Raw genomic sequence first — 23129 nt, 5'->3', positions numbered from 1 at the left:
AACATAGAACCTAGCAATCGTGCACCTGGTAATATTTACCCAACTGTTTGAAAACATGTCTGCACAAAAGTCTACACATAAAAACCTACACATAAATATATGTAACTATACACAATTGCTAAAAGTGGAAGCAATCAAGATTCCTTCAGTAGGTGAACCGATAGGCAAATTGTGGCATACCCATACAACCGAATGCTCTCCAGTGATGAAAAGAAACAAGATACTAATTGACGTAGCAGGTGAATCTTAAGTACGTGCTGCTAAGGGAAAGAACCAACCTGAAAAACAGTGGGAGTTGACCATTAGGGAATCTCAAGGCCCTACCAGAGCAGCGGGGATCTAAATGGAGATTTCTGCTCCCATACCACGTGACACAGATCCCTTGTCCGTTAGCCCCTCGGAGGACTTCCAGCTCCTCGGAGGCATTCAGAGTTAGTGCAGGGCTGTAGGGTCTTTTCCTATGTATTTTTTTTACTGTATTCAAATGGTACTAAAGGTTTTTTTGTTTTCTGATGTAAAGACATACCAAATTTATTTTTAAAAAATATAAATTATCAAATTGAGGATTCCAGTTAAAACTACAGGTTTCTGGGAAGTAGTATAATTTAATGTCAATTTCAATGTTTTTGATAGCTTTAATGCTTATCTGCTAAGAGTCCAGATAACACAGTAGGTTTTGAACCCAGTCCCGTAACCTGAAAATTGGACATATTTTGATAAATACTCAATGACCCAACTTGAAACATCTCAGTATTTGAATCCAGGAGAAAAACACTTCAATGAGCCTATCACAGAACAAAATGCAAGTGATCCTGCTGTGACTGCTAAGTAACACACAAAAAAGGGAATTCACTTAATGTTACTCCTGCCAGTTGTGATCAGCTAGAATGATGGATTCCAGTACCAAATACTTGATGTGGTAAGATCTCTACACCCCAATTTACACCTGTTCTAAAATAAGACGTTTAGAGACCCAGTAAATGTGCAGATGATTAGGGCAAGGAACTCTGGGCTTCCGCCCTCCAATCGCTGCAGCTCAAGGCTCGCTCGCTTTCATACACCACAGCCCATGTAACACCTTTAACGCTCCCATGCTGGACTATTCACATCTACAGCCCCGGGCCCTTTCCACTGTCACCTGAAAATACTTTATCAAAATGGCTAACTATCCCAAAGGAAAACAAGTCAGGATCCACTTGGCAATCCTGACCCACATGACACGGGATTATTGGAGTGTCTATTCAGAGGTCTTTTTAACTTATTCCTGAGCTTTCACTTTAAATGCTGCAGGTGCTATAAGCAATCCAATAGAGCTAAAAAACTAGTCATGCTTAAGTATTCTAGTGAAACCTCATTTTGAGTGTTTTTAAGAGTGAACTTGCAAAACGGGCTAATAGTTTATAGCTAAACCTGCAGTTTGTTCTAGTGACTGACCCAACTCTGCTAACGAACTAAGAGACTACAGTCCTTTAGAAAGTGTGGGGGGCTCTTAAAAGAGCCTTTGGGTTATGAAACTGGTGGCCTGAGTTTTACTTAGAGCTGGTGTACTTGGTGACGGCCTTGGTGCCCTCGGACACGGCGTGCTTGGCCAGCTCCCCGGGCAGCAGTAGGCGCACGGCCGTCTGGATCTCCCTGGAGGTGATGGTCGAGCGCTTGCTGTAAAGTGCTAAGCGCGATGCCTCGCCCGCGATGCGCTCGAAGATGTCCGTTACTAAAGAATTCATGATACTCATGGCCTTTGAAGAGATTCCAGTGTCGGGGTGAACTTGCTTTAGCACCTTGTAGATGTAAATCGAATAGCTCTCTTTCCGGCATTTCTTCCGCTTTTTCCCTTCTTTTTTGAGAGTTTTCATTAGAGCTTTCTTAAAGCCTTTTTTAGAGATGGTGGTGCCTTTCGAGACCAGTTCTGGCATGGTTGGCAGCACGCAGCTCTCATACGGTAAACGACTGATATTTAACGACGGCAAGGGTGGTATTTATAGGTATGGCGCTCCTATGACGTGTTGGGTAGACAACACCTGATTGGATAATAGTAGTGGCATGTATGTAAATGAGGTGATTTCTGTATGGTCCTCTGATTGGATACAAGGATACTGTCCTATCAAATGGCAAATCACAACTTGCCATCAGACTTAAATAGGCCCTATACTTACCTTACCAGTAACTTACGTTATAACGGACACTTTTGATTATGTCTGGACGTGGGATACAAAATGGTAAGGCTCGCGCTACGGCCAAGACCCGGCGTTAGGTCCCCATGGGCCGTGTGCACCGCTCGTTCCTCAAGGGCAACTACGCCGAGCGGGTCGGGGCTGGCGCGCCCGTGTACCGGGCGGCGGTGCTGGAGTACCTGACCGCCGAGGCCCAGGAGCGGCGGGCAAGGCGGCCCGCGACAAGGAGATGCGCGTCACCCCGCGCCCGCTGCAGCTGGCCATCCGCAACGACGAGGAGCTCCGCATGCTGCGGGGCAGAGCCACCATCGCGCAGGGCGGCGTCCTGCCCAACGTCCAGGCCGTGCTGCTGCCCAAGAAGACCGCGAGCCACCAGAAGGCCAAGGGCAGGTGAACACCTCACAAGTTGTAAAACTAGTGAGTCACCTGAACAATTGAAACGAAGCAGGGGGGAAGAAACCCAAAACTCAAACCAAAAACTCTTTTCCAAGCCACTCACAATTTTTGACAAAGCTTTTCAGGTTTACAACGATTACAAAGTAACGTTCATCAGCAACAAGAATTTGACCACAGCAACTCCTAACAGGACTTGAAAATCTAGCTCTGGTGACTAAAACCACCTGGAGCAGTTCACTCTAATGCGTACTTTCAGTAACAGGCCTGATGATCTTAGGCAGAAGTTTTTTTTTAACAGTTCGAAGGAGAGCAGCCATCCTAGCAGGTTCTTGGTCAGAAGTGCCATTCATTCTTGGGAATGGGAGCAACTTTATATTAGGACTTCACATAACACATTCCAAGAAAAAGAATAATGGGGAATCTGACTTAGGGTTTGTATTTTAATGAGGACAGAGTTAGGACTGAATGGGATTAGAAGCAAGAGGAGATGTAAACTAGCAGCTGTCAGCTCAACTTGTTTGGAGAACAGTACCTACAAAAGTCACGTTGGGTAGCAAGCAAATCACAGCATGTATCTAGGCAGCCCATTTCCTCAATTGAAAAAACAGGAAAGCTAAATACAAAATTGTACAAGAATGCGAACATCACACCTCCAAATACTGTGAGACAAAAATGCATACTCTTAAAAAACTACAGAATTCCTTAGACATTCATGAAATCATTTTAGTAATACTGTTGGCTATAAAATAGCTAAACAAAATTGAAGGGTTTTAAAATTGCAAGGACACAATTTTAAAAACCTGTATTAATATTTTGAAATGCTAATGAGGTGTAAGAACCTCTGAAAAAGGATATAAATTGCCCAAATTGACCCAGAAAGCAGTGAGGACTAAGATAAATGGGAAAATTGAGGACATCACTGAGCTTCTGTCCTCAAAGTCGGTTTTCAAATGTGGATCCTCTTTTTAAATCTACAGCTAATAAAACGGTTCCAAATTATTTTGTTATGCTTTTGAAAAATTTAATTTAGAAAGCATCCTAAATGCACCATAAGTTTTAAGTAATCCATAAATCTTCCATTAAATATGAACGTTAACTAGCAGCTCACTAAAAAATTACCAAACAAATGATAAAAAAAGGTAAGGTAGTTCGAATGTTAAGTAAAGCAAACAATTCACTTTATAAAGTTAAAAGGAACTCTTAATGTTGAACTTTAAATGCTTTGAAATCATTGTATATTTAGTTGGATAGTTTTTGTTTCATAATGGAATACTAGTACTTTTAGAGGACTTTTTCTTATCACTACTACTTAATATTCTGAACCATTAGACAAAAGATACTAAAATGATTCTGCTGCACTAGAGAGAAAATAAATGTAGGTGCAAAGCACAAGCATAAACTGCAGGGTGATGCCCTAACAAATGGGAAATAAGTGTATTGGATATCAACAGTTCCCTTCAGAGCCATCTACACTTTCAGAGAAGTCATGAAGTTTCAAAAAACAGCATTTCAGTGAATCACATTCAATGTAATAATAGCCACTTCAATATGCTGGTGTAAATCCAGGGAGAAGAAATCTCGGGGCAAAATACCTCTAAAAACAGAAATCAGTTAAAGGGAGAAATAAAGCTTAAAACCCATTTATTGCTTACAAACTGCAGTCCAGCGCCGTCTCTCTCCTCTGCTCTGGCAGGAAACAAGCCAGTGAGCAAGCCCCTCCCCTTCCCCTCTCAGGTACACACACGCCCTTGGTCACCCAGGTAATTACCCACTGACCTGGAAATAAACTTCTCTCCACCCCTGAGGATATGCAAATGCACTAAAGCCAGGCGAGATATTCTGGAAATGTTAAATTTTACCCACAGCTGGTATTCATCTATTCAAAATGATTTGTTCATGTAAATTGTGTTATATGAGAAACCATTTTAATCAGTAAAATAAGACTTTTTGGGTGAATGTTGTATGTTTTTCATTTATGAATTCATAAAATCATGGCAAACACTTTGCAAAAGAAACAAAATTCCACTGGAATTAGACTGTAGAAAATGGAGATTGTAGGGGAATTAAAGACAAATGAAATTGAGAAGGAACAAGGATAAATAAGGATTGATGTTGAAGTCCAGAAGAGGATTGGTGCATCTGACATCTAGGTGTTAATGAGGAGTACAGAGGTTCAGTGAGCAATCATGCTCTCATGCAGTGTTACCCACAGTCCAAACAAGGGAAACTGCCTTACTGCTGCAAGTAATGCATTCACAAGGATATAATCTGGGAACAACAGCATTGATAGAATTCAAATACACAAATTTATATTCAATGTAATAGAGCCAATTTTTTCATTTTCATTTTTTTCACAACATATTAAAAAATACATTTTACTATATGACCAAAGTCACACTCAGAAATACACCTACACACCAATGGATAAAAAGAAAGTTTTCAGAAACAACATACCATTGTGGAAGGATTCTGAGATTACTATTTAAATGATTCCATTTTGTTCCATTGTCTTATTGTGTATCTTTTTTCTCAAAAAGAGCACCAGAATGATGAGAATGGCCAGTCAAATCAGCCGCACAGTATACAGGTCTAGCCAATAAAGGAACTGGGCCCTCAGGCCAAAATGATTGGTTCAAAGAGTGGGGATGACACCTGAGGTGAACCACGAAGAAACTTCCCTGGGATTTGCAGACCTGGAGACTGAACAGACACATTTGCAGGGGTACAGGGAACCTTAAGAAAACTGAGAGAGCTGCCGGTGCCTGACTCTCTTGCTCTTACAACAAATTAAGAAAATGAAGGTGACATCATAAAAAATCAATTTTGTGGCTGTTGAAAGAAGAATGTGTATCTGTGTATCCTAGATTGCACTCTCTGAGGACTCAGCCCTAGCAGCCTCTCTTTGTTTGAAGGGTTACCTCAATGGAATACTGCTTCTCCCTTTTTCCTTCATCTATTTCATGGATGTGTTTATTTCATTTGCAAGCACATTTGTCTGGCTTTGCCAAATTTTTCTGTAAACCTGAAACTGCTTTAAGAAATGAGGCCTATTTTTAAAAAGCTGTTCCAAAAGACTACCTACTATACTTCAATTTTTATGACATTTTTGAAACAACAGGAGGGATCCTTGTACTGATGGAGATATTATTAGTGGCCATATCTTGGTTGTGACATTGTACTAAGTTTTGCAAGATGTACAAAGGTACTTTTTGGGGAAACTGAGTAAAGGTTACATGGTATCTCTAGTATTTTTTACAACTACATATGAATTTACAATAATCTCAAAAAGTTTAATAAAAACATTTGTAGGTTTAGTGTATGCAGAAAGAAAGAATGCAGATAAGAGAACTTGAGTTCAAAAAAGGAAAAGCAATAGAAAAATCATTGAAACAATAAAAATGTCTTTTAAAAAGATCAATAAAATTGAAAAGGTTCTATCAAGATGATAATTGAGGACACACAAATTACCAATCTCAGAAATAAAATAGGATATAACAATAGATGATTAAAATGGTAATATGGAAACTGAGCAATCAAAAACTAGCAGAATTTATCCAAGATAAATTAGAAAAACAGAATATTATAGTAATATTCTAAAAGACACTGAAATAGAAACTAACAACCGTCAGCAAATGAAATCACCAGACCCAGATGGTTTCACTGGAGAATTCTATCAAATATTTAATGAAAAAATAACACCAATTTTACATGCTCTCTTCCAGGAAACAAAAGAAGAAAAAAACACTTTCCAACTCAATTTATGTCTAAAATTACCTGGATAGTAAAATCAGACAAAGACAGTACAAATAAAAACTACAGACCAGTATCCCTTATTGACATAAATACAATATTAGCAAATCAAGTCTAGCAATGGATAAATATCAAGGAATGCAAGGCTGGTTCAATATTCAAAAATCAATCAACATAACCCACACTATTAGCAGTATAAAGAACACAAACAACATGACCATAACAGTGAATGCAGAGAAAAAATTTACCATCCTTTCCTGATTAAAAACTCTCAGTAGACTAGGAGTAGAAGATAACTTCCTGAGTCTGATAACAGACATCTACAAATATTCTGCAGGTAACATCATACGAATGAAAAGAGAACTCAATACTTCCTCATAAGATCAGGAACAAGAAAAAAATAGCATTCTTACCATTAAATTGAACTTTCATAGTGAAGTCCTTCATAGCACAGTAAAGCCAGAAAAAGAAAGGCATGTGGATTTGAAAGGAAGAAGCAAAACTTCTATTTGAAGATGATGTGGTTGTAGAAAATCAAAAATCTTCAAAAACAAAAACAAGAAACTGCCTAAATACTAACTGACATGTAAAGGAACAAGAATATCTTAGACAATTTTGAAAAAGAAGACTGAGGTGAGAGGAATCACTCCAATTCACTCCAATTTCAAGACTTATTTTATAAAACAGTAGTCAAGACTGTATACATGCTAGTGGGAAAGGTGTAGATAAACATATCAATTGACCAGAACAAGGAACCCACAAATAATCCTAGACAAGTATGGTTAACTGATTTTTGGCAATGATGAAAAAGAAATTTAATGGATGAATAAGTCTTTTCAACAAGTGATGCTGGAGCAATAGGCAAAAATATGAAACTCAACCTGCCTTACACCTTTTACAAAAATTAACTCAAAATGGATGGTAGATATAAATGTAAAACATAAAACTATAAACCTTTTAGAAAACAAAGAGGAAAGTCTTTGGGATTCAGAGCTAGGCAAAAAAATTCTTAGACATGAAATCAAAATGATCCAGAAAACTAAAAAATGGTAAATCCCATCAAAAGCAGAAACTTTTGTTCTATTGATGTCCCTGTGAAAAGGATGAAGAGACATGCCACAGAGATAAAGAAAATATCTGAAAACCATATGTATGACAAAACACTTATATTTAGAATACATAAAGAACTTCCCAAGCTCAAATAGTGAATAAAACCCAAATTATCCCATTTAAAAATGGACAAAAGTCACAAAGACACTTTATGGTAGAGGACGTACAAACGGCAAACAAGCACATGAAAAGAATAAAGCAGGAGAGGAGAATAAGGCACATAAGAGGGGGTGGGATCGCTATTTTAAATAGAGTGATTAAGGAAGGACACTGAAAAAACATTTAAACAAGGACTGGAAGCAAGCAAGGGAGTGAGACAAATGGCTATCCAGGGGAAGAAATATTCCAGCAGAGGGAAAGGACAGTGCACAGAAATATATCTGCATATTCCAGGAATAATTAAGAAGCCCAAAGAGACTGGAGCATAGTTGGGGTTGAGGTGGCAGGATATGGTGCCAGAGCCTCTCTGAACTAGAAATGACAAGAACTAGGAGACTGTTAGTAACTTGTAGTTTTCTGCTTCCAGGATTCAGTTTGGTTGGAGAAATGTCTTCTTGCTTTCAGCTTTTATTTAATCTATTAGGCCTGGGCTACTATCTCATCTTTGGCCAAGCAAAGGTCCAGGACTAAACTAAAGAACAGAGATTCACCCACTTCTGAACCATTAGTTCAGATACTTAGCTGCTCATTGCCCTCACAGACTTCCCATTCATGTCTGCCTGACTGATTAGACATTCAGTTTGAATTGACTTTGTTTCCAGTATCTTTGCAGAGATAATATTACATTATCTGTGTAATACTGAAGGTTATGCCAGAAGATTTTACAAAGATTGGGGGTGAGGGATAGGTCAAGGCTAGTTATTTAACTGTGAGTTTCTGAAAGCATAGGCATATCTGAATTTCTGTGTTCCCCCCTTTTCACTGTTACTGTAACATAATAAGCAATATAATTTGGTCTCTGCCCCTCGTTTCTCACACAGAGCTCCTAAAACTCCTAACTTCCTAGGTGATAGAGATCTTATAATGAGAATCTCTCATTATAAAATTCGGTCTTGGTTGCTGTATCCTGACACAAGAGCTTCTAAGACCCTTGGAATCACCACAGTGATGAGAATGTCTTTTTGGTACTAATGAGATGATGTTGCCTGGGGGCCACAGATAGCTTCAGGGTGGGGTACTAGTCTCCAGAAAGACCAAGGCATGATTATTAGAAGATTGGAACTTTCAACTCCAATATCCTACCTGCAGAGAGGGGAGAAGAGCTAGAGATTGAATTATTCAATCAATGGCCAATAGTTAACCAATACTACTTATGCAATAAAACCTCTATAAAAACCTGAAATGACAGGTTCTGAGAGCTTCTGGGTTGGTCTCTGGTCCCTTCTCAAGTACCTTGCCCTTTGCATCTTCCCTATTTGGCTGTTCCTGAGTTGTATCCTTTATAATGAATTGGTAATAGTAAATAAACTGTTTTCCTGAGTTCTGGGAGTTATCCTAGCAAATCATCAAACCTGATGAGTGGATCATGGAAAGCCCTAACTTTGTAGCCAAGTCAGAGCCACCATTGTAACACCTGTAGCACTTGGACACGCCCCAGAGTCAGCCTCTGCACAACTACCTTCCTTATGGCCATCCTGACCTCTACCCATGTATGGTCTGTGAGTCCCTGCAGATCCCCTGCATTTCAGTGAAGAAATATTGCCCAGTTTTTCTCCTATTCTCTCAAACATTTGTTCATGCACCATTACTGTCTTGGATGCCTTTTTCTCTGCAATCTGTTAGAATCCTGCCTTTACTGAGCTTCATTCATTATTCACCTCATTCACCTAATATATCTTCCAAAAATGCATGTTAAGACCTAACCTGGAAAGGAGGAGCCAAGATGGCGGCGTGAGTAGAGCAGCAGAATCTCCTCCCAAAACCATATATATTTTTGAAAATACAACAAACACAACTATTCCTAAAAGAGAGACCAGAGGACACAGGACTACATCCAGACCACATCCACACCTGCGAGAACCCAGCGCCTCGCGAAGGGGGTAAGATACAAGCCCTGGCCCAGCGGGACCCGAGCACCCCTCCCCCCAGCTCCCAGAGGGAGGAGAGGAGTCAGCAGGGAGGGAGAGGGAGCCCAGGACTGCTGAACACCCAGCCCTGCCATCCACACCAGAGCACAGACACACAGTGCGTGGGGTGCTGAAAACTAGGGAAACGGGACAGTAAGACCTGTGAGTGGGTCCCTGCAGCTGGCACCCCTGGGAAAAAGAAAAGTAAGTGCTTATTGAAAGTCTTAAAGGGACAGGGACCCCACAGTAGAACAGAAACGTCCCGGGACACTTAGCCCAGCATCTGGGAATCCCGGGGAACTCTGGGCACCCTAACCCCCTGGGCAGCAGGGCAGCTTGGAGGCCCCTCACAGTGACAAACAGCCTCCCGGAGCAGCAGCCTGAGGCCGGCCATGCCCACAGCAACCACACAGAGCTTCCTCCACAGCGGCCGGGCAAGAATCAGAGGCCCCATCTGCATGCAGCTGCCCAGCACAAGCCGCTAGGGGTCGCTGTTCTCCCAGGAGAGGAAGGCCACAAACCAGCAAGAAGGACATTCTCCCAGCCGTCACTTGCGCCAGCTCCCCACAACTACCTGTATCGCCATGAAAAGGCAGAATAATTTGATCCAGACCAGAGTAACAAAAAGAATTCAAAATAAAGGTCATAACCACGCTGATGGAGCTGAAGAGAAAAATGCAAGAGCTAACTGACACAGTAGGAAGGGAGACTACGGAAATAAAACAACCTCTGGAAGAACTTAAAAGCAGAATGGATGAGATGCAAGAGGCTGTTCATGGAATAGAAACCAGAGAACAGGAATGCAGAGAAGCTGACACAGAGAGAGATAAAAGGATCTCCAGAAATGAAACAATATTAAGAGAACTGTGTGACCAATCCAAAAGGAACAATATCCACATTATAGGGGTACCAGAAGAAGAAGAGAGAGAAAAAGGGATACAAAGTGTATTTGAAGAAATAATTGCTGAAAGCTTCCTCAAACTGGGGGAGCAAATAGTCGCTCAGATCACAGAAGCGCACAGAACTCCCAACACAAGGGACCCAAGGAGGCCCACACCAAGACACATAATAATTAAAATGGCAAAGATCAAGGACAAGGACAGAGTTTTAAAGGTAGCTAGAGACAGGAAAAAGGTCACCTACAAAGGAAAACCCATCAGGCTATCATCAGACTTCTCAACAGAAACCTTACAGGCCAGAAGAGAATGGCATGATATATTTAATGCAATGAAACAGAAGGTCCTTGAACCAAGGATACTGTATCCAGCATGATTATCATTTAAATCTGAAGGAGAGATTAAACAATTCCCAGACAAGCAAAAGTTGAGGGAACTGGCCTCCCACAAACCACCTCTACAGGGTATTTTAGAGGGACTGCTGTACATGGGGGCAATCCTAAGACTAAACAGATGTCACCAGAGAAAATAAAATCACAGCAAAGAAAGCAGGCAACCAAACACTAACTAAAGGCAAAAAATAAAATCAACTACTCACAAAAGCAGTCAAAGGAAACACAAAAGAGCACAGAATAAAACAGCCAACACATAAAGAATGGAGGAGGAGGAATAAGAAGGGAGAAAAATAAAGAAACATCAGACAGTGTTTTTAATAGCTCAATAAGTGAGTTAAGTTAGAAGTAAGATAGTAAAGAAGCTAACCTTGAACCTTTGGTAACCATGAATCTAAAGCCTGCAATGGCAATAAGTACATATCTTTCAATAATCACTCTAAATGTAAATAATCACTCTAAATCTAAATGTAATCAGAACACACAGAGTAATAGAATGGATAAAAGAGCAAGACCCATCTACATGCTGCTTACAAGAGACTCACCTCAAACCCAAAGACATACACAGAGTAAAAGTCAAGGGATGGAAAAGATATTCCATGCAAACAACAGGGAGAAAAAAAGCAGGTGTTGCAGTACTAGTATCAGACAAAATAGACTTCAAAACAAAGAAAGTAACAAGAGATAAAGAAGGACATTACATAATGATAAAGGGCTCAGTCCAACAAGAGGATATAACCATTATAAATATATATGCACCCAACACAGGAGCACCAACATATGTGAAACAAATACTAACAGAATTAAAGGAGGAAGTAGAATGCAATGCATTCATTTTGGGAGAACTCAACACACCACTCACTCCAAAGGACAGATTCACCAGTCAGGAAATAAGTAAGGACACGGAGGCACTGAACAACACACTAGAACAGATGGACCTAATAGACATCTATGGAACTCTACATCCAAAAGTAACAGGATACACATTCTTCTTAAGTGCACATGGAACATTCTCCAGAATAGACCACATAGTAGGCCACAAAAAGAGCCTCAGTAAATTCCTAAAGATTGAAATCCTACCAACCAACTTTTCAGACCACAAAGGAATAAAACTAGAACTAAATTGCACAAAGAAAGCCAAAGGCCCACAAACACATGGAGGCTTAACAACATGCTCCTAAATAATCAATGGATCAATGACCAAATTAAAACAGAGATCAAGCAATATGTGGAAACAAATGACAACAACAACACAAAGCCCCAACTCTGTGGGATGCAGCAAAAGCAGTCTTAAGAAGAAAGCATATAGCAATCCAGGCACACTTGAAGAAGGAAGAACAATCCCAAAAGAATAGTCCAATGTCACAATTATCGAAATTGGAAAAAGAAGAACAAATGAGTCCCAAAGTCAGCGGAAGGAGGGACATAATAAAGATCAGACAATAAATGAATAAAATTAAGAAGAATAAAACAATAGAAAAAAAATCAATGACACCAAGAGCTGGTTCTTCGAGAAAACAAACAAAATAGATAAGCCTCTAGCCAGACTTATTAAGAGAAAAAGGGAATCAACACACATCAACAGACTCAGAAACGAGAAAGGAAAAATCACAAAGGACCCACAGAAATACAAAGAATTATTAGAGAATACTATGAAAACCTATATGCTAACAAACTGGAAAACCTAGAAGAAATGGACAACTTCCTAGAAAAATACAACCTTCCAAGACTGACCAAGGAAAAAACACAAAATCTAAACAAACCAATTACCAGCAACGAAATTGAAGCGGTAATCAGAAAACTACCCAAGAACAAACCCCCAGCCCAGATGGATTTACCTCGGAATTTTATCAGACATACAGAGAAGATGTAACACCCATTCTCCTTAAAGTTTTCCAAAAAATAGAAGAGGAGGGAATACTCCCAAATTCATTCTATGAAGCCAACATCACCTTAATACCAAAACCAGGCAAAGACCCCACCAAAAAAGAAAAGTACAGACCAATATCCCTGATGAACGTAGATGCCAAAATACTCAACAAAATATTAGCAAACCAATTCAAAAATACATCAAGAGGATCATACACCATGACCAGGTGGGATTCATCTCAGGGATGCAAGGATGGTACAACACTTGAAAATCCATCAACATCATCCACCACATCAACAAAAAGAAGGACAAAAACCACATGATCATCTCCATAAATGCAGAAAAAACATTCAGCAAAATTCAAAATCCATTCATGATAACTCTCAACAAAATGGGCATAGAGGGCAAGTACCTCAACATAATAAAGGCCATATATGATAAACCCACAGCCAACATCATACTGAACAGCGAGAAGCTGAAAGCTTTTCCTCTGAGATCGGGAACAAGACAGGAATGCCCACTCTCCCCACTGTTATTCAACATAGTACTGGAGGTCCTAGCCACAGCAATTAGACAAAACAAAGAAATACAAGGAATCCAGATTGGTAAAGAAGAAGTCAAACTGTCACTATTTGCGGATGACATGATATTGTACATAAAAACCCTAAAGACTCAACTCCAAAACTACTAGAACTAATATAGGAATTCAGCAAAGTTGCAAGATACAAAATTAATACACAGAAATCTGTGGCTTTCCTATACACTAACAATGAACTAGCAGAAAGAGAAATCAGGAAAACAATTCCATTCACAATTACATCAAAAAGAATAAAATACCTAGGAATAAACCTAACTAAGGAAGTGAAAGACCTATACCCTGAAAAATACAACACACTCTTAAGAGAAATTAAAGAGGACACTAACAAATGGAAACTCATCCCATGCTCTTGGCTAGGAAGAATTAATATTGTATAAATGGCCATCCTGCCTAAAGCAACCCACAGATTCAATGCAATCCCTATCAAAATACCAACAGCATTCTTCAATGAACTGGAAGAAATAGTTCTTAAATTCATATGGAAACACCAAAGACCCCAAATAGCCAAAGCAATCCTGAGAAGGAAAAATAAAGTGGGGGTATCTCGCTCCCCAACTTCAAGCTCTACTACAAAGCCACAATAATGAAGACAATTTGGTACTGGCACAAGAACAGAGCCATAGAACAGTGGAACAGAATAGAGACTCCCGATATTGACCCAAACATATATGGTCTATTAAGATATAATAAAGGAGCTATGGACGTGCAATGGGGAAATGACAGCCTCTTTAACAGCTGGTGTTGGCAAAACTGAACAGCTACACGTAAGAGAATGAAACTGGATCACTGTCTAACCCCACACACAAAAGTAAGTTCGAAATGGATCAAAGACTTGAATGTAAGTCGTGAAACCACAAAACTCTTAGAGAAAAACAGGCAAAAATCTCTTGGACATGAACATGAGCAACTTCTTCATGAACATATCTCCCTGGGCAAGGAAAACAAAGGCAAAAATGAACAAGTGGGACTATATCAGGCTGAAAAGCTTCTGTACAGGAAAGGACACCATCAATAGAACAAAAAGGCATCCTACAGTATGGGAGAATTTATTCATAAATGACAGATCTGATAAAGGGTTGAGAGCCAAAATATATAAAGAGCTCATGCACCTCAACAAACAAAAAGCAAATAATCCAATTTAAAAATGGGCAGAGGAGCTGAACAGACAGTTCTCCAAAGAAGAAATTCAGATGGCCAACAGACACATGAGAAGATGCTCCACATCGCTAGTCATCAGAGAAATGCAAATTAAAACCACAATGAGATATCTCCTCACACCAGTAAGGATCGCCACTATCCAAAAGACAAACAACAACAAATGTTGGCGAGACTGTGGAGAAAGGGGAACCCTCCTACACTGCTGGTGGGAATGTAAATTAGTTCACCCATTGTGGAAAGCAGTATGAAGGTTCCTCAAAAAGCTCAAAATAGACATACCATTTGACCCAGGAATTCCACTTCTAGGAATTTACCCTAAGAATGCAGCAGCCCAGTTTGAAAAAGACAGATGCACCCCTATGTTTGTCGCAGCACTATTTACAATAGCCAAGAAATGGAAGCAACCTAAGTGTCCATCAGTAGATGAATGGATAAAGAAGAATTGGTACATATACACAATGGAATATTATTCAGCCATAAGAAGAAAACACATCCTACCATTTGCAACAACATGGATGGAGCGGGTATTATGCTCAGTAAGATAAGCCAGGTGGAGAAAGACAAGTACCAAATGATTTCACTCATCTGTGGAGTGTAAGAACAAAGAAGAAACTGAAGGAACAAAACAGCAGCAGACTCACAGAACCCAAGAATGGACTAACAGTTACCAAAGTGGAAGGGGCTGGGGAGAATGGGTGGGAAGGGAGGGATGGGGGGTGGAGAATTGGGAGCATTATGATTAGCATGTATAATGGGGGGGGTCACGGGGAGGGCTGTGCAACACAGAGAAGACAAGTAGTGATCCTACAGCATCTTACTATGCTGATGGACAGTGACTGTAATGGGGTTTGTGGGGGCATCTTGGTGATGGAGGGAGTCTAGTAACCATAATGTTCCTCATGCAATTGTAGATTAATGATACCAAAATAAGAAAAAAAAGGATTGTAACAGATGATGGAGGACTGCCCCTCACTTAATCCAAAAGGAGCCTTAATTGAATATACTGTGGGGCCTTGGTCTCTGAGGCAAAGTCTACACTGTCTCTCCAACTCCCCAAGAACTGAGATGGGCTTTACTTTATATCCCTTCTAGATCTTCTCTTTCCTGACAGATTTTTCTGGGAATGTTGTACTAGATCATTTGCACAAGAATCCTGATCTCAGGATGTTCTTCCAGAAAATCTGACCTAAATCGGTTGTTTCTACCAGGGGACCTAGGACACAGACTCTCAGGAGAGCCTTTTTGGAGTTGGATCACCCACAGGCCAGATGCCACAGGGACCTACCTGACATCAGTAAGAGCAGTGGTGGTGGCCATGGCCTACAATAGCTTTATGATTGTCCAGGCTCTTTCCTTGGCTCATTGGAATGGGAAATGGATTACAGGTGAAGTGGACTGTACCAGGTTGGTTAGTGTCTCTAGTGCTGAGAAATATGGGGAAATAGCAATTACAGCAACTTGGTAGTTTTGTTGGTCAGCAGCACTGAGGTGCTCAAGCTATAGAATGACATCAGATAGTGGTATGAAAGTCAGACGCTTTCTTGGCAGCATTTAAAGACATCATGATCTCCACTTGGCAGAAGGAAGACCTGTTCTGAAGGATTTCATTTTCAGAGTAGCAGAAACACAAAGAAGGCTGGTTTCGGGGGGTATAGAAGGTCTTTTATGATAAAATCAAGTCCTGGGTAGACCTGAAACCTCTCCTGTGAGAGTGGCCAGTACCTTTGCAGCCTCCGTTTGTCTGAAGACCATACAGAAGGCGCCGTCAATGCAGATGCTTGCAAGAAGGTATCTGTATAGCCAAGTTCTACCCTCACTTCCTCTAATGCCTGACACATGATAAACCCAATACTAGACAAATAACTAGGTCAGGTCTTAGCACAGCCTGACTGCTGTAGTGCTGGCCCTGCTAAGGGAGGGGAAGGGATTATTCACCAGCAAAGTGGCAGGGACAGGAGAGCATGCCTGGAACACAGGACCAGGGTCCTGGGGGCAGGAGGTGAGACTACATAAGGGGAAGTTTGTAATATAGGGACATAGTCTGTAACTCAGTATTTCATACCATGGAAGCCTAAACAGTAACTCCTGAAATGGTCCACTTCTGCCAGGTTAGTACTTCAGAAGCAATACTGCATTCCATCTGGAATGGCAGAGAATGATGACACTTCAGAAAACTTACAGGATACTAGAATGATGGTCTCTAGCATGTTCCCATTCAACTCACCAGTGTGGCCCCAGCAAAATTGGATTGTAACAGATGATGAAGGACTGCCCCTCACTTAATCTAATGGGAGCCTTAAGTGCATATGCTGTGCCAGATGGTGAACCTCGAACAGAACAGATAGACATGGGCTCTGTAGCTGGCATATGGGTACTGATTTACTGAAAATGTTCTTTGGAGTAGCCAGCAAGGAGGATCAGAAGCAGTTTCCCTAGCTGGGGATGGACGGCAGTACCCATGCACAGTCTTGCCAAGGACCATGCTAACTTTCCAGCCCCTCTCACAATATATCTGGAAGGGATTATGTGGAACATCACACTGCTCCTCTATATACATGAAAGCACATTAAGTGCACCTGAGTAGTCAGGTGTGGCAGGGACTCTGAATGCCCTGTAAAGATGCGCACCCACCAGAGGGAGGGAGAGGGAAGCCTACAAAGTATCAGGGACTCGCCACGTAAGTGAAGCTTTCAGGGGTCCAGAGGTCTGGAATATGCTAGGATCTCCTCTCCAAGGCAAAGGACGAGTTATTGTAACTTGAAAGTCCTACCACGAAGAAGTAACCTCATAATGCTTGTTAGAAAAGGCATAAAACTCGTTAGGTTTTGGAGTCACAACTTACACCACACTCAGGAATACTATAGTGTCCCATTTATCAAGGACCCTCAAGAAGGCTGCCAGTTTTGAGTGCTTCCCAGGAAAATGCTTACAAAAGCAGCAGCTGTGGGGTCAGTTACCTTGTTGCTTGAGCAGCAGACCCCACGGTGCTAGGCAGAGACTCTGTCAGTTCCCAATAGGAGAGTCATAGCTCAGATCCCTGGGATTCTGGAGCGAGGTTATGACTCTGAAGCAAAACATTATACTCCATTCAAAAAGAAGCTGCTGGGCCCTGGTCATGTGGGACATCTGGCCAAGGGTGATCAAGTTTACTCTGCACCCAGGGCTACATGCTCTCATCAAGTCAGAAATTCAAGCAGACTCAGAAGCAACCCATTTTACAATGGAAGTAGTGCATCTAGAATCTGGCTTGAGCAGACCCAGAAAGCACAGAAACATTTCACGGACAGGTGGCCCAGACCTCCATACGACCTACCATTGTTACCTTACTGTTTCTCCACAACAGAGGGTGACCTGTGACCCACTAAAAGAGAAGGAAAATACTTAGGCTTAGTTCAGATATGTTGGCTTAATGTATTGGTGCACCTCAAGAGTGTACATGTGCGGCACAAAAGCTGCATTCAGGCAGCGGCCTTGAAAGACAGAGTAAGGGAAACTCTTCCCAATGGGCATTGATTTAGTTGATGCAATTTATTATTTCTCCAGCTTTGTGTAGAGAGAAGTGGCCAGAAGTCAGGCTGCATCCAAAGTCCCGGGGAATGACAGATGGTTTACTGGACAGCAAGGGCTCTGGACACACGTGGGAGTTCAGTGACAAAAACGTCTAGAGAAGAGGCATGTGGATGCAACTGTGAGAAGAAGTGCTATGTCCGAGGAGCTTTGTATTACGTATTAACTTTGCACCAGGAAGCATCCTCTCCAGAAGAGACACTAAACAACTAGAGGAGGGATGACTCAGCCTGTGACATTAGCCACTCCCTGTCCTTGTCTGCTGAAGAGATTAGCTTTGGCAGCAGTGGGGAAGACCATGAATAGGCCCCAAGTCCTCGGCTTCTTCTCCTTAAGCTGAAATAGCTATGATCACTGCAGAATATCCAATCTATGAACAGCAGAGACCCATGCTAAGTAGTCTATGTAGTTCATCTCTCAAGAAGCCCAACCAGTCACTTGTCAGCAAATTGATTATATATTACCTGTTCTTTTCTGAAAATGTTAGCAATTCATCTCACCTGGGATATACATATTTTCTGGAAATGGGTCTGCCTTCCTTGCCCACCTCAAACAGCATCGCATCCTGAGCCCTTGGAGTGTCTGAATTATGGACACTGGAGATAAATGACATCGCCTCAGACTCATTTGACAGCAAAGGGGCACTTGTTCACATGATTCAATGGTCGTTTCAGGCTGAATCTGCAGACCTGACAGAATGCCCCACTGAGGCACTCACTGGGTGATAACCTATGGGGCTGGGCTGCTGTATTCAAGATACAGATGAAATAATAGACTTTCTATGATGCTGTGAACTTCTTTTCCATCACTGCTAGTGACCTACTTGGGAATTTGTGCTTTCCTTCACACCTTTATTTTAGGCATATATAGAGGTCCTACTTCCCAGAACAGAGGAATGCTTCCAGGCAGGGGCATAGTTAGGATTATTACAATCGTTGTCAGGCAGTCTTGCGTAGGGAGGCCTCCCTGACCTCAGCTCAGGAGAGGGTCCTTGGCGCTGACTGAGGGTTCACAGACAGGTCGAACGAGTGACAAGCAAGAGGGGATTCATCAAAGCAATAGTGACGGTGAGTGTCAAGCTGTGTAGTGCCAGGAAGAGTGGCTCCTTTATTTGTGCAGCCGGGCAGGCGATGAAAAGCAAGGGAAAACAAGAGGGAGAGAGAGAAAATTCACGCTCTGGGTAGGACCGATACCTTGCCAACTCCTAAGGCAAGGGCCACCTGACATCCAGTGCCCACTGGCGTCTGCACAGTGTGGGAATGATCGCCCTACCAGCCCAGAATTGGGGGAGCTGGGGAGCACAGGTTAGAGTGGGTTTATGTTCTCGGGACTTTGTAAAACAAAAGGAGACACTCAGGCAGGTCCAGGTCACCCAGGGGATAGGAAGTGCAAACCCCATCATCAGAGGTCCCCACAGTCACTTCCTGACTTGTCTGAAATAAAACAAGGAGAGCGTAAGGACTTGCATTTAAGACTAGAAAACTGAACTAAATGACAAAGTGACAAAGACACCATGGAGTCGGGTCTCTCACTAACTTCCTGACGGGCTTGAAAGAACTCAGAGACAAAACACAATAAGCTAGGCAGCAAGGAGGTTTCATTCTCAAAGGAGGGCGTGCAGGCAACTCTGAGAAGAGGTGCCAAGCAGGTTTAAATCAAAGGGGAAGTAAGGAAGTTTTACTTAAAGTTGCAGTACACACTCAGGCAGGAGTGTGCGTGTCCTGAGAGAGAGAAGGGGCACATTTAAGGGCTTAGGGCTTTATAGGGCCTTTGGATACATGGGTCAGGATAAGGCATGATGCATGTAAGTCATTAATTTTTGCCTGGAAGTTTGGTTTTAAGAATAGGGTTGCCCGGGTAACTGCTGATTTGTGTCCCGGCATTCTTCATCCATCAAAGTGGACAGTTTTCTGTTGGTTTGTTTCTTGGAGGTTTATTTCTTGTCTTGGACACAGACATTAATTGATTATTGTGACTGGAAGAAGGAAAGCATGAGAAGAAAAATAACATGTTAAAGAGTGACCTAGCTTTATTCACAAGGCAGTATGTTTCGTAAGGGCATGATGCCTGTCCCATGTCCCTGCTCCACCTCACAGTGACCTTAAACTCCAAATGCTGCCCTGTCATTGTGATCCTCTCACTGGCAGACCAGGAAGTACAGACTGGCAGGAGTAACTGGCTCTGATGGTCATGAGCAGGTCGGCTGGTGCTGCCTAATGGGGACAGGGACAAGCATGTCTGGAGCTCAGGGTACGTCTAGTACTGCCCTGCCCATTTTAACCGTGAGTGGGTAATTATAGCAACCACATCCAGACAAAGGCATGATCTCACCCCAGGAGATGAACGACTCGTCACCCCACTCTGTACCCCATGGCAGAAGTACTGGCCAAGGGAGAAGAGGTCAGGGGTGACTGGGAGAAGAGAGGTCGTGCATCAAGTCAGTTAAGTCCCAAGGACTGAGTAGAAGAGTGGGGATATGAATGTCTCGCTAACTCAACTCTTTGCTTCTTGTAGAATCAGCGCTGGGGATTTCATGTGAAGGGAGAATGGAACTGAGCAGTGGGGAGGGCCACAGACGCTGTTGGTGTTCTGCGTCTCTCCCGGGCTGCTTTACTTTTGGGGGCGCACAAGGTCCCCTTGTGCTCTCACTGTCAACAGCCAGAACACACATCACTTGTGTGAAGCCTGCCCTTGGCTTCCAGCCTGAAGCTTGCTGGAGTACTTGACCTGTACTCACTGAAGGACAGAAGTGCCTGGCAACTCTGGACCACCCGGAGGCAGCTTCAGCCAGTGATTGATGGATACTGGCATGCAAATACTCCAACTTCTTCAGCTTTAGTTAGGACAACTCCGAGCTGTGGCTCATATTGTTCCCACGACTCTCTTGTAGAGTTAACCCCAAATTACCTTCCTCTGCACTTAGCATGTTATCACACTCTTATTTGGTGTGGGTAAAATTGTAATATTTCCAGAATATCTCACCTGTCTTTAGTACATCTGCATATCAGTAGGTGTTCAGAGGTGGAAAGAAGTATGGCTTTAGTGCATGTGCATCATTCCTCATGGGTGGAGAGAACTCCATCTCCAAGTGGGTAATTACTTGGGCAACAGAGGGCTTATCGGTACCTGAGAGGTGAGGGGAGGGGCTGGCTTGCTTGCTTGCTTCTTCCGGAGCAGGGGAGAGAGACGGCACTGGACTGCAGTTTTTAAGCAATAAATGGGTTTTAAACTTTATTTCTCCCTTTGACTGATTTTGGTGTTTAGAGGTATTTTTCCCTGGGATTTCCTTGCCCTGGACTTACACCCTCTTACCTGCTGCTTTAATTGTTTTGTTTTGTGAAAACATTATCCATTAAATCAGTTTTGCAGGAACCTTAATCTCAATCTACTTCGTGGAGAGGCATCAAATTTATTTTGGTAATACTATTAGTGATACTTTGATGTTATGCAGATATAATCAAGCAAGAAAGTAATTATAGTCATTAGGAACAAAGATGTTTAGCCTAAGAAAAGTGTAACAGTATAAAATCAAAGAAGTTTTAAAAAATCACTCTAATATTCAACTTGAATTGGAAATATCAGGCAAAATTATCATTTTAAGTTCTTCCACTGAAAAGGTCTGTGAGTAATGAGACCCAGGAGCCGTAAGTACCACAATGCCCAGAGTGGGTGGCCTCTAAATGTTGTTTCCTACTGAAAGGAACCAGCACTCCTCACAAAAGCCCAAGTCTAAGAGCATGAAATACAATATGAGCCTGGAAAAAATTTTGTGCTAGGAAACAAGAAAGCTAAGACCGCAAGGGTCATGTGATAACAACATAGGTGCCAGTTTGAAGGGACTCCTACTGGCCAAAGAAGAGACAATCTGAGCATCAAAAAAGAACAAGGTCTGCAAGGGATTGAAACACATCAAATAAAATCCATGAGGTCATCATTTTATTTAGTCATTTTTGCTAAAGCACTAAATTATGATTCTGAAATTTTATAAAGTATTTACCCTGACTTTCCTATTAGATCTGTATTTCAGGGTAAGTGAATATTTGATGGCATCATTTTCCTGTTTTGTACAAAATGCCAACTTATAAATGAAGAGAGCATGATAGGATTAAAAAAATTACCATTTTGCAACTTCTAATGAAATAATGGATCTAGGCAACATTTACTAACAGCTGCTAAGAGCCATAGGTGAAAGGGTTATGAGAACTTTATTAATGGATAAATCATGCTGAGACTGTCTGAACCCACCGATCGATCTTATCTGACTAGAAGTAAGACAACCTGGTATCATGAAAGTGTTCAGCACCCCTATGAAGTATTACTGCCCTGTATCTAACCAAGCCTCTTCATATGCTAGCAGTGTCTAATATGTAAGGAGATAAAGAAATGTATCAAATGACACTAAAAGGAAGCAATTAGCCAAATCAACTTCGAGAGTCACTGTGTAAATTATCCTGTCTTGTTATTATTGTTGTTGTTTTTAAGTAACAGTAAATATAAAGCGGGAGAATGAATTGTTATAAAATTAAAGAGACATGAAAACCATAACAATTAGTGTCATATGTGGATCCTATTTGGATCCTCATTTAAATAAATCAAATATAAAAGAATAACTTTAAAACAATTGGGAAAATTTTTGTAATGACTAGGTATCAGATGATATTAAGGGATTATTGTTTATTTATTAGATGTGCTGATGGCATGTCAGTTATGTTTTTTAAAGTCTTAATGAATTATATATCCATGCTGTATTTTTGTAGGAGAAATGACATAGTGTCAGGTTTACTTTGAAATACTACAGAAAACAACCATTGGGTATATGGAAACTAAAATGGCCAACTACTGATAATTGCTGAAGCTGGTTAATGAGTACATGGATATTATTAGACTGTTCTACTTTTTAAATATGTTTAAAAATTTCCATAATAAAATGTTAAATAAGGCTTAAGAAAAACAGAATCCAGAAGTGATTTCAAGGCGTACCAGAGAGCAGCATAATGCTTTGGGGCCAGCAAACTGAAAGATGGTTCCCTTCCGGGTAATCATTACCTAGAGCGAGGGACATTGGTGATAGATGGGAATGTTGTTTATTTAAAACATGGACATTGAACAACTGACCTGGGCCTTTCAATCACTAAAAGGGCCCTTGTGCCAGAAA

General features: G+C 41.4%; 1 protein-coding gene and 1 pseudogene across 1 annotated transcript; one reads left to right on the top strand and one right to left on the bottom strand.

Annotated features, from left to right (window-relative positions):
- Positions 1 to 776: 776 nt before the first annotated feature.
- Positions 777 to 1935, bottom strand: LOC108383716 (histone H2B type 1-A). Its single transcript, XM_073224442.1, has one exon. The coding sequence runs from the start codon at positions 1911 to 1913 to the stop codon at positions 1530 to 1532; it is 384 nt and encodes a 127-aa protein (XP_073080543.1). The 5' UTR covers positions 1914 to 1935; the 3' UTR covers positions 777 to 1529.
- A 256-nt stretch (positions 1936 to 2191) lies between these two features.
- Positions 2192 to 3748, top strand: LOC108383715 (histone H2A type 1-E-like; annotated as a pseudogene).
- The last annotated feature ends 19381 nt before the right edge of the window (positions 3749 to 23129 follow it).

Source organism: Manis javanica, chromosome 16 (genome assembly GCF_040802235.1).
Source record: "Manis javanica isolate MJ-LG chromosome 16, MJ_LKY, whole genome shotgun sequence".
Classification (NCBI taxonomy): Eukaryota; Metazoa; Chordata; class Mammalia; order Pholidota; family Manidae; genus Manis; species Manis javanica.
Note: the sequence above shows the minus strand (reverse complement) of the source record. Positions and strands in the feature narration are given on the sequence as shown.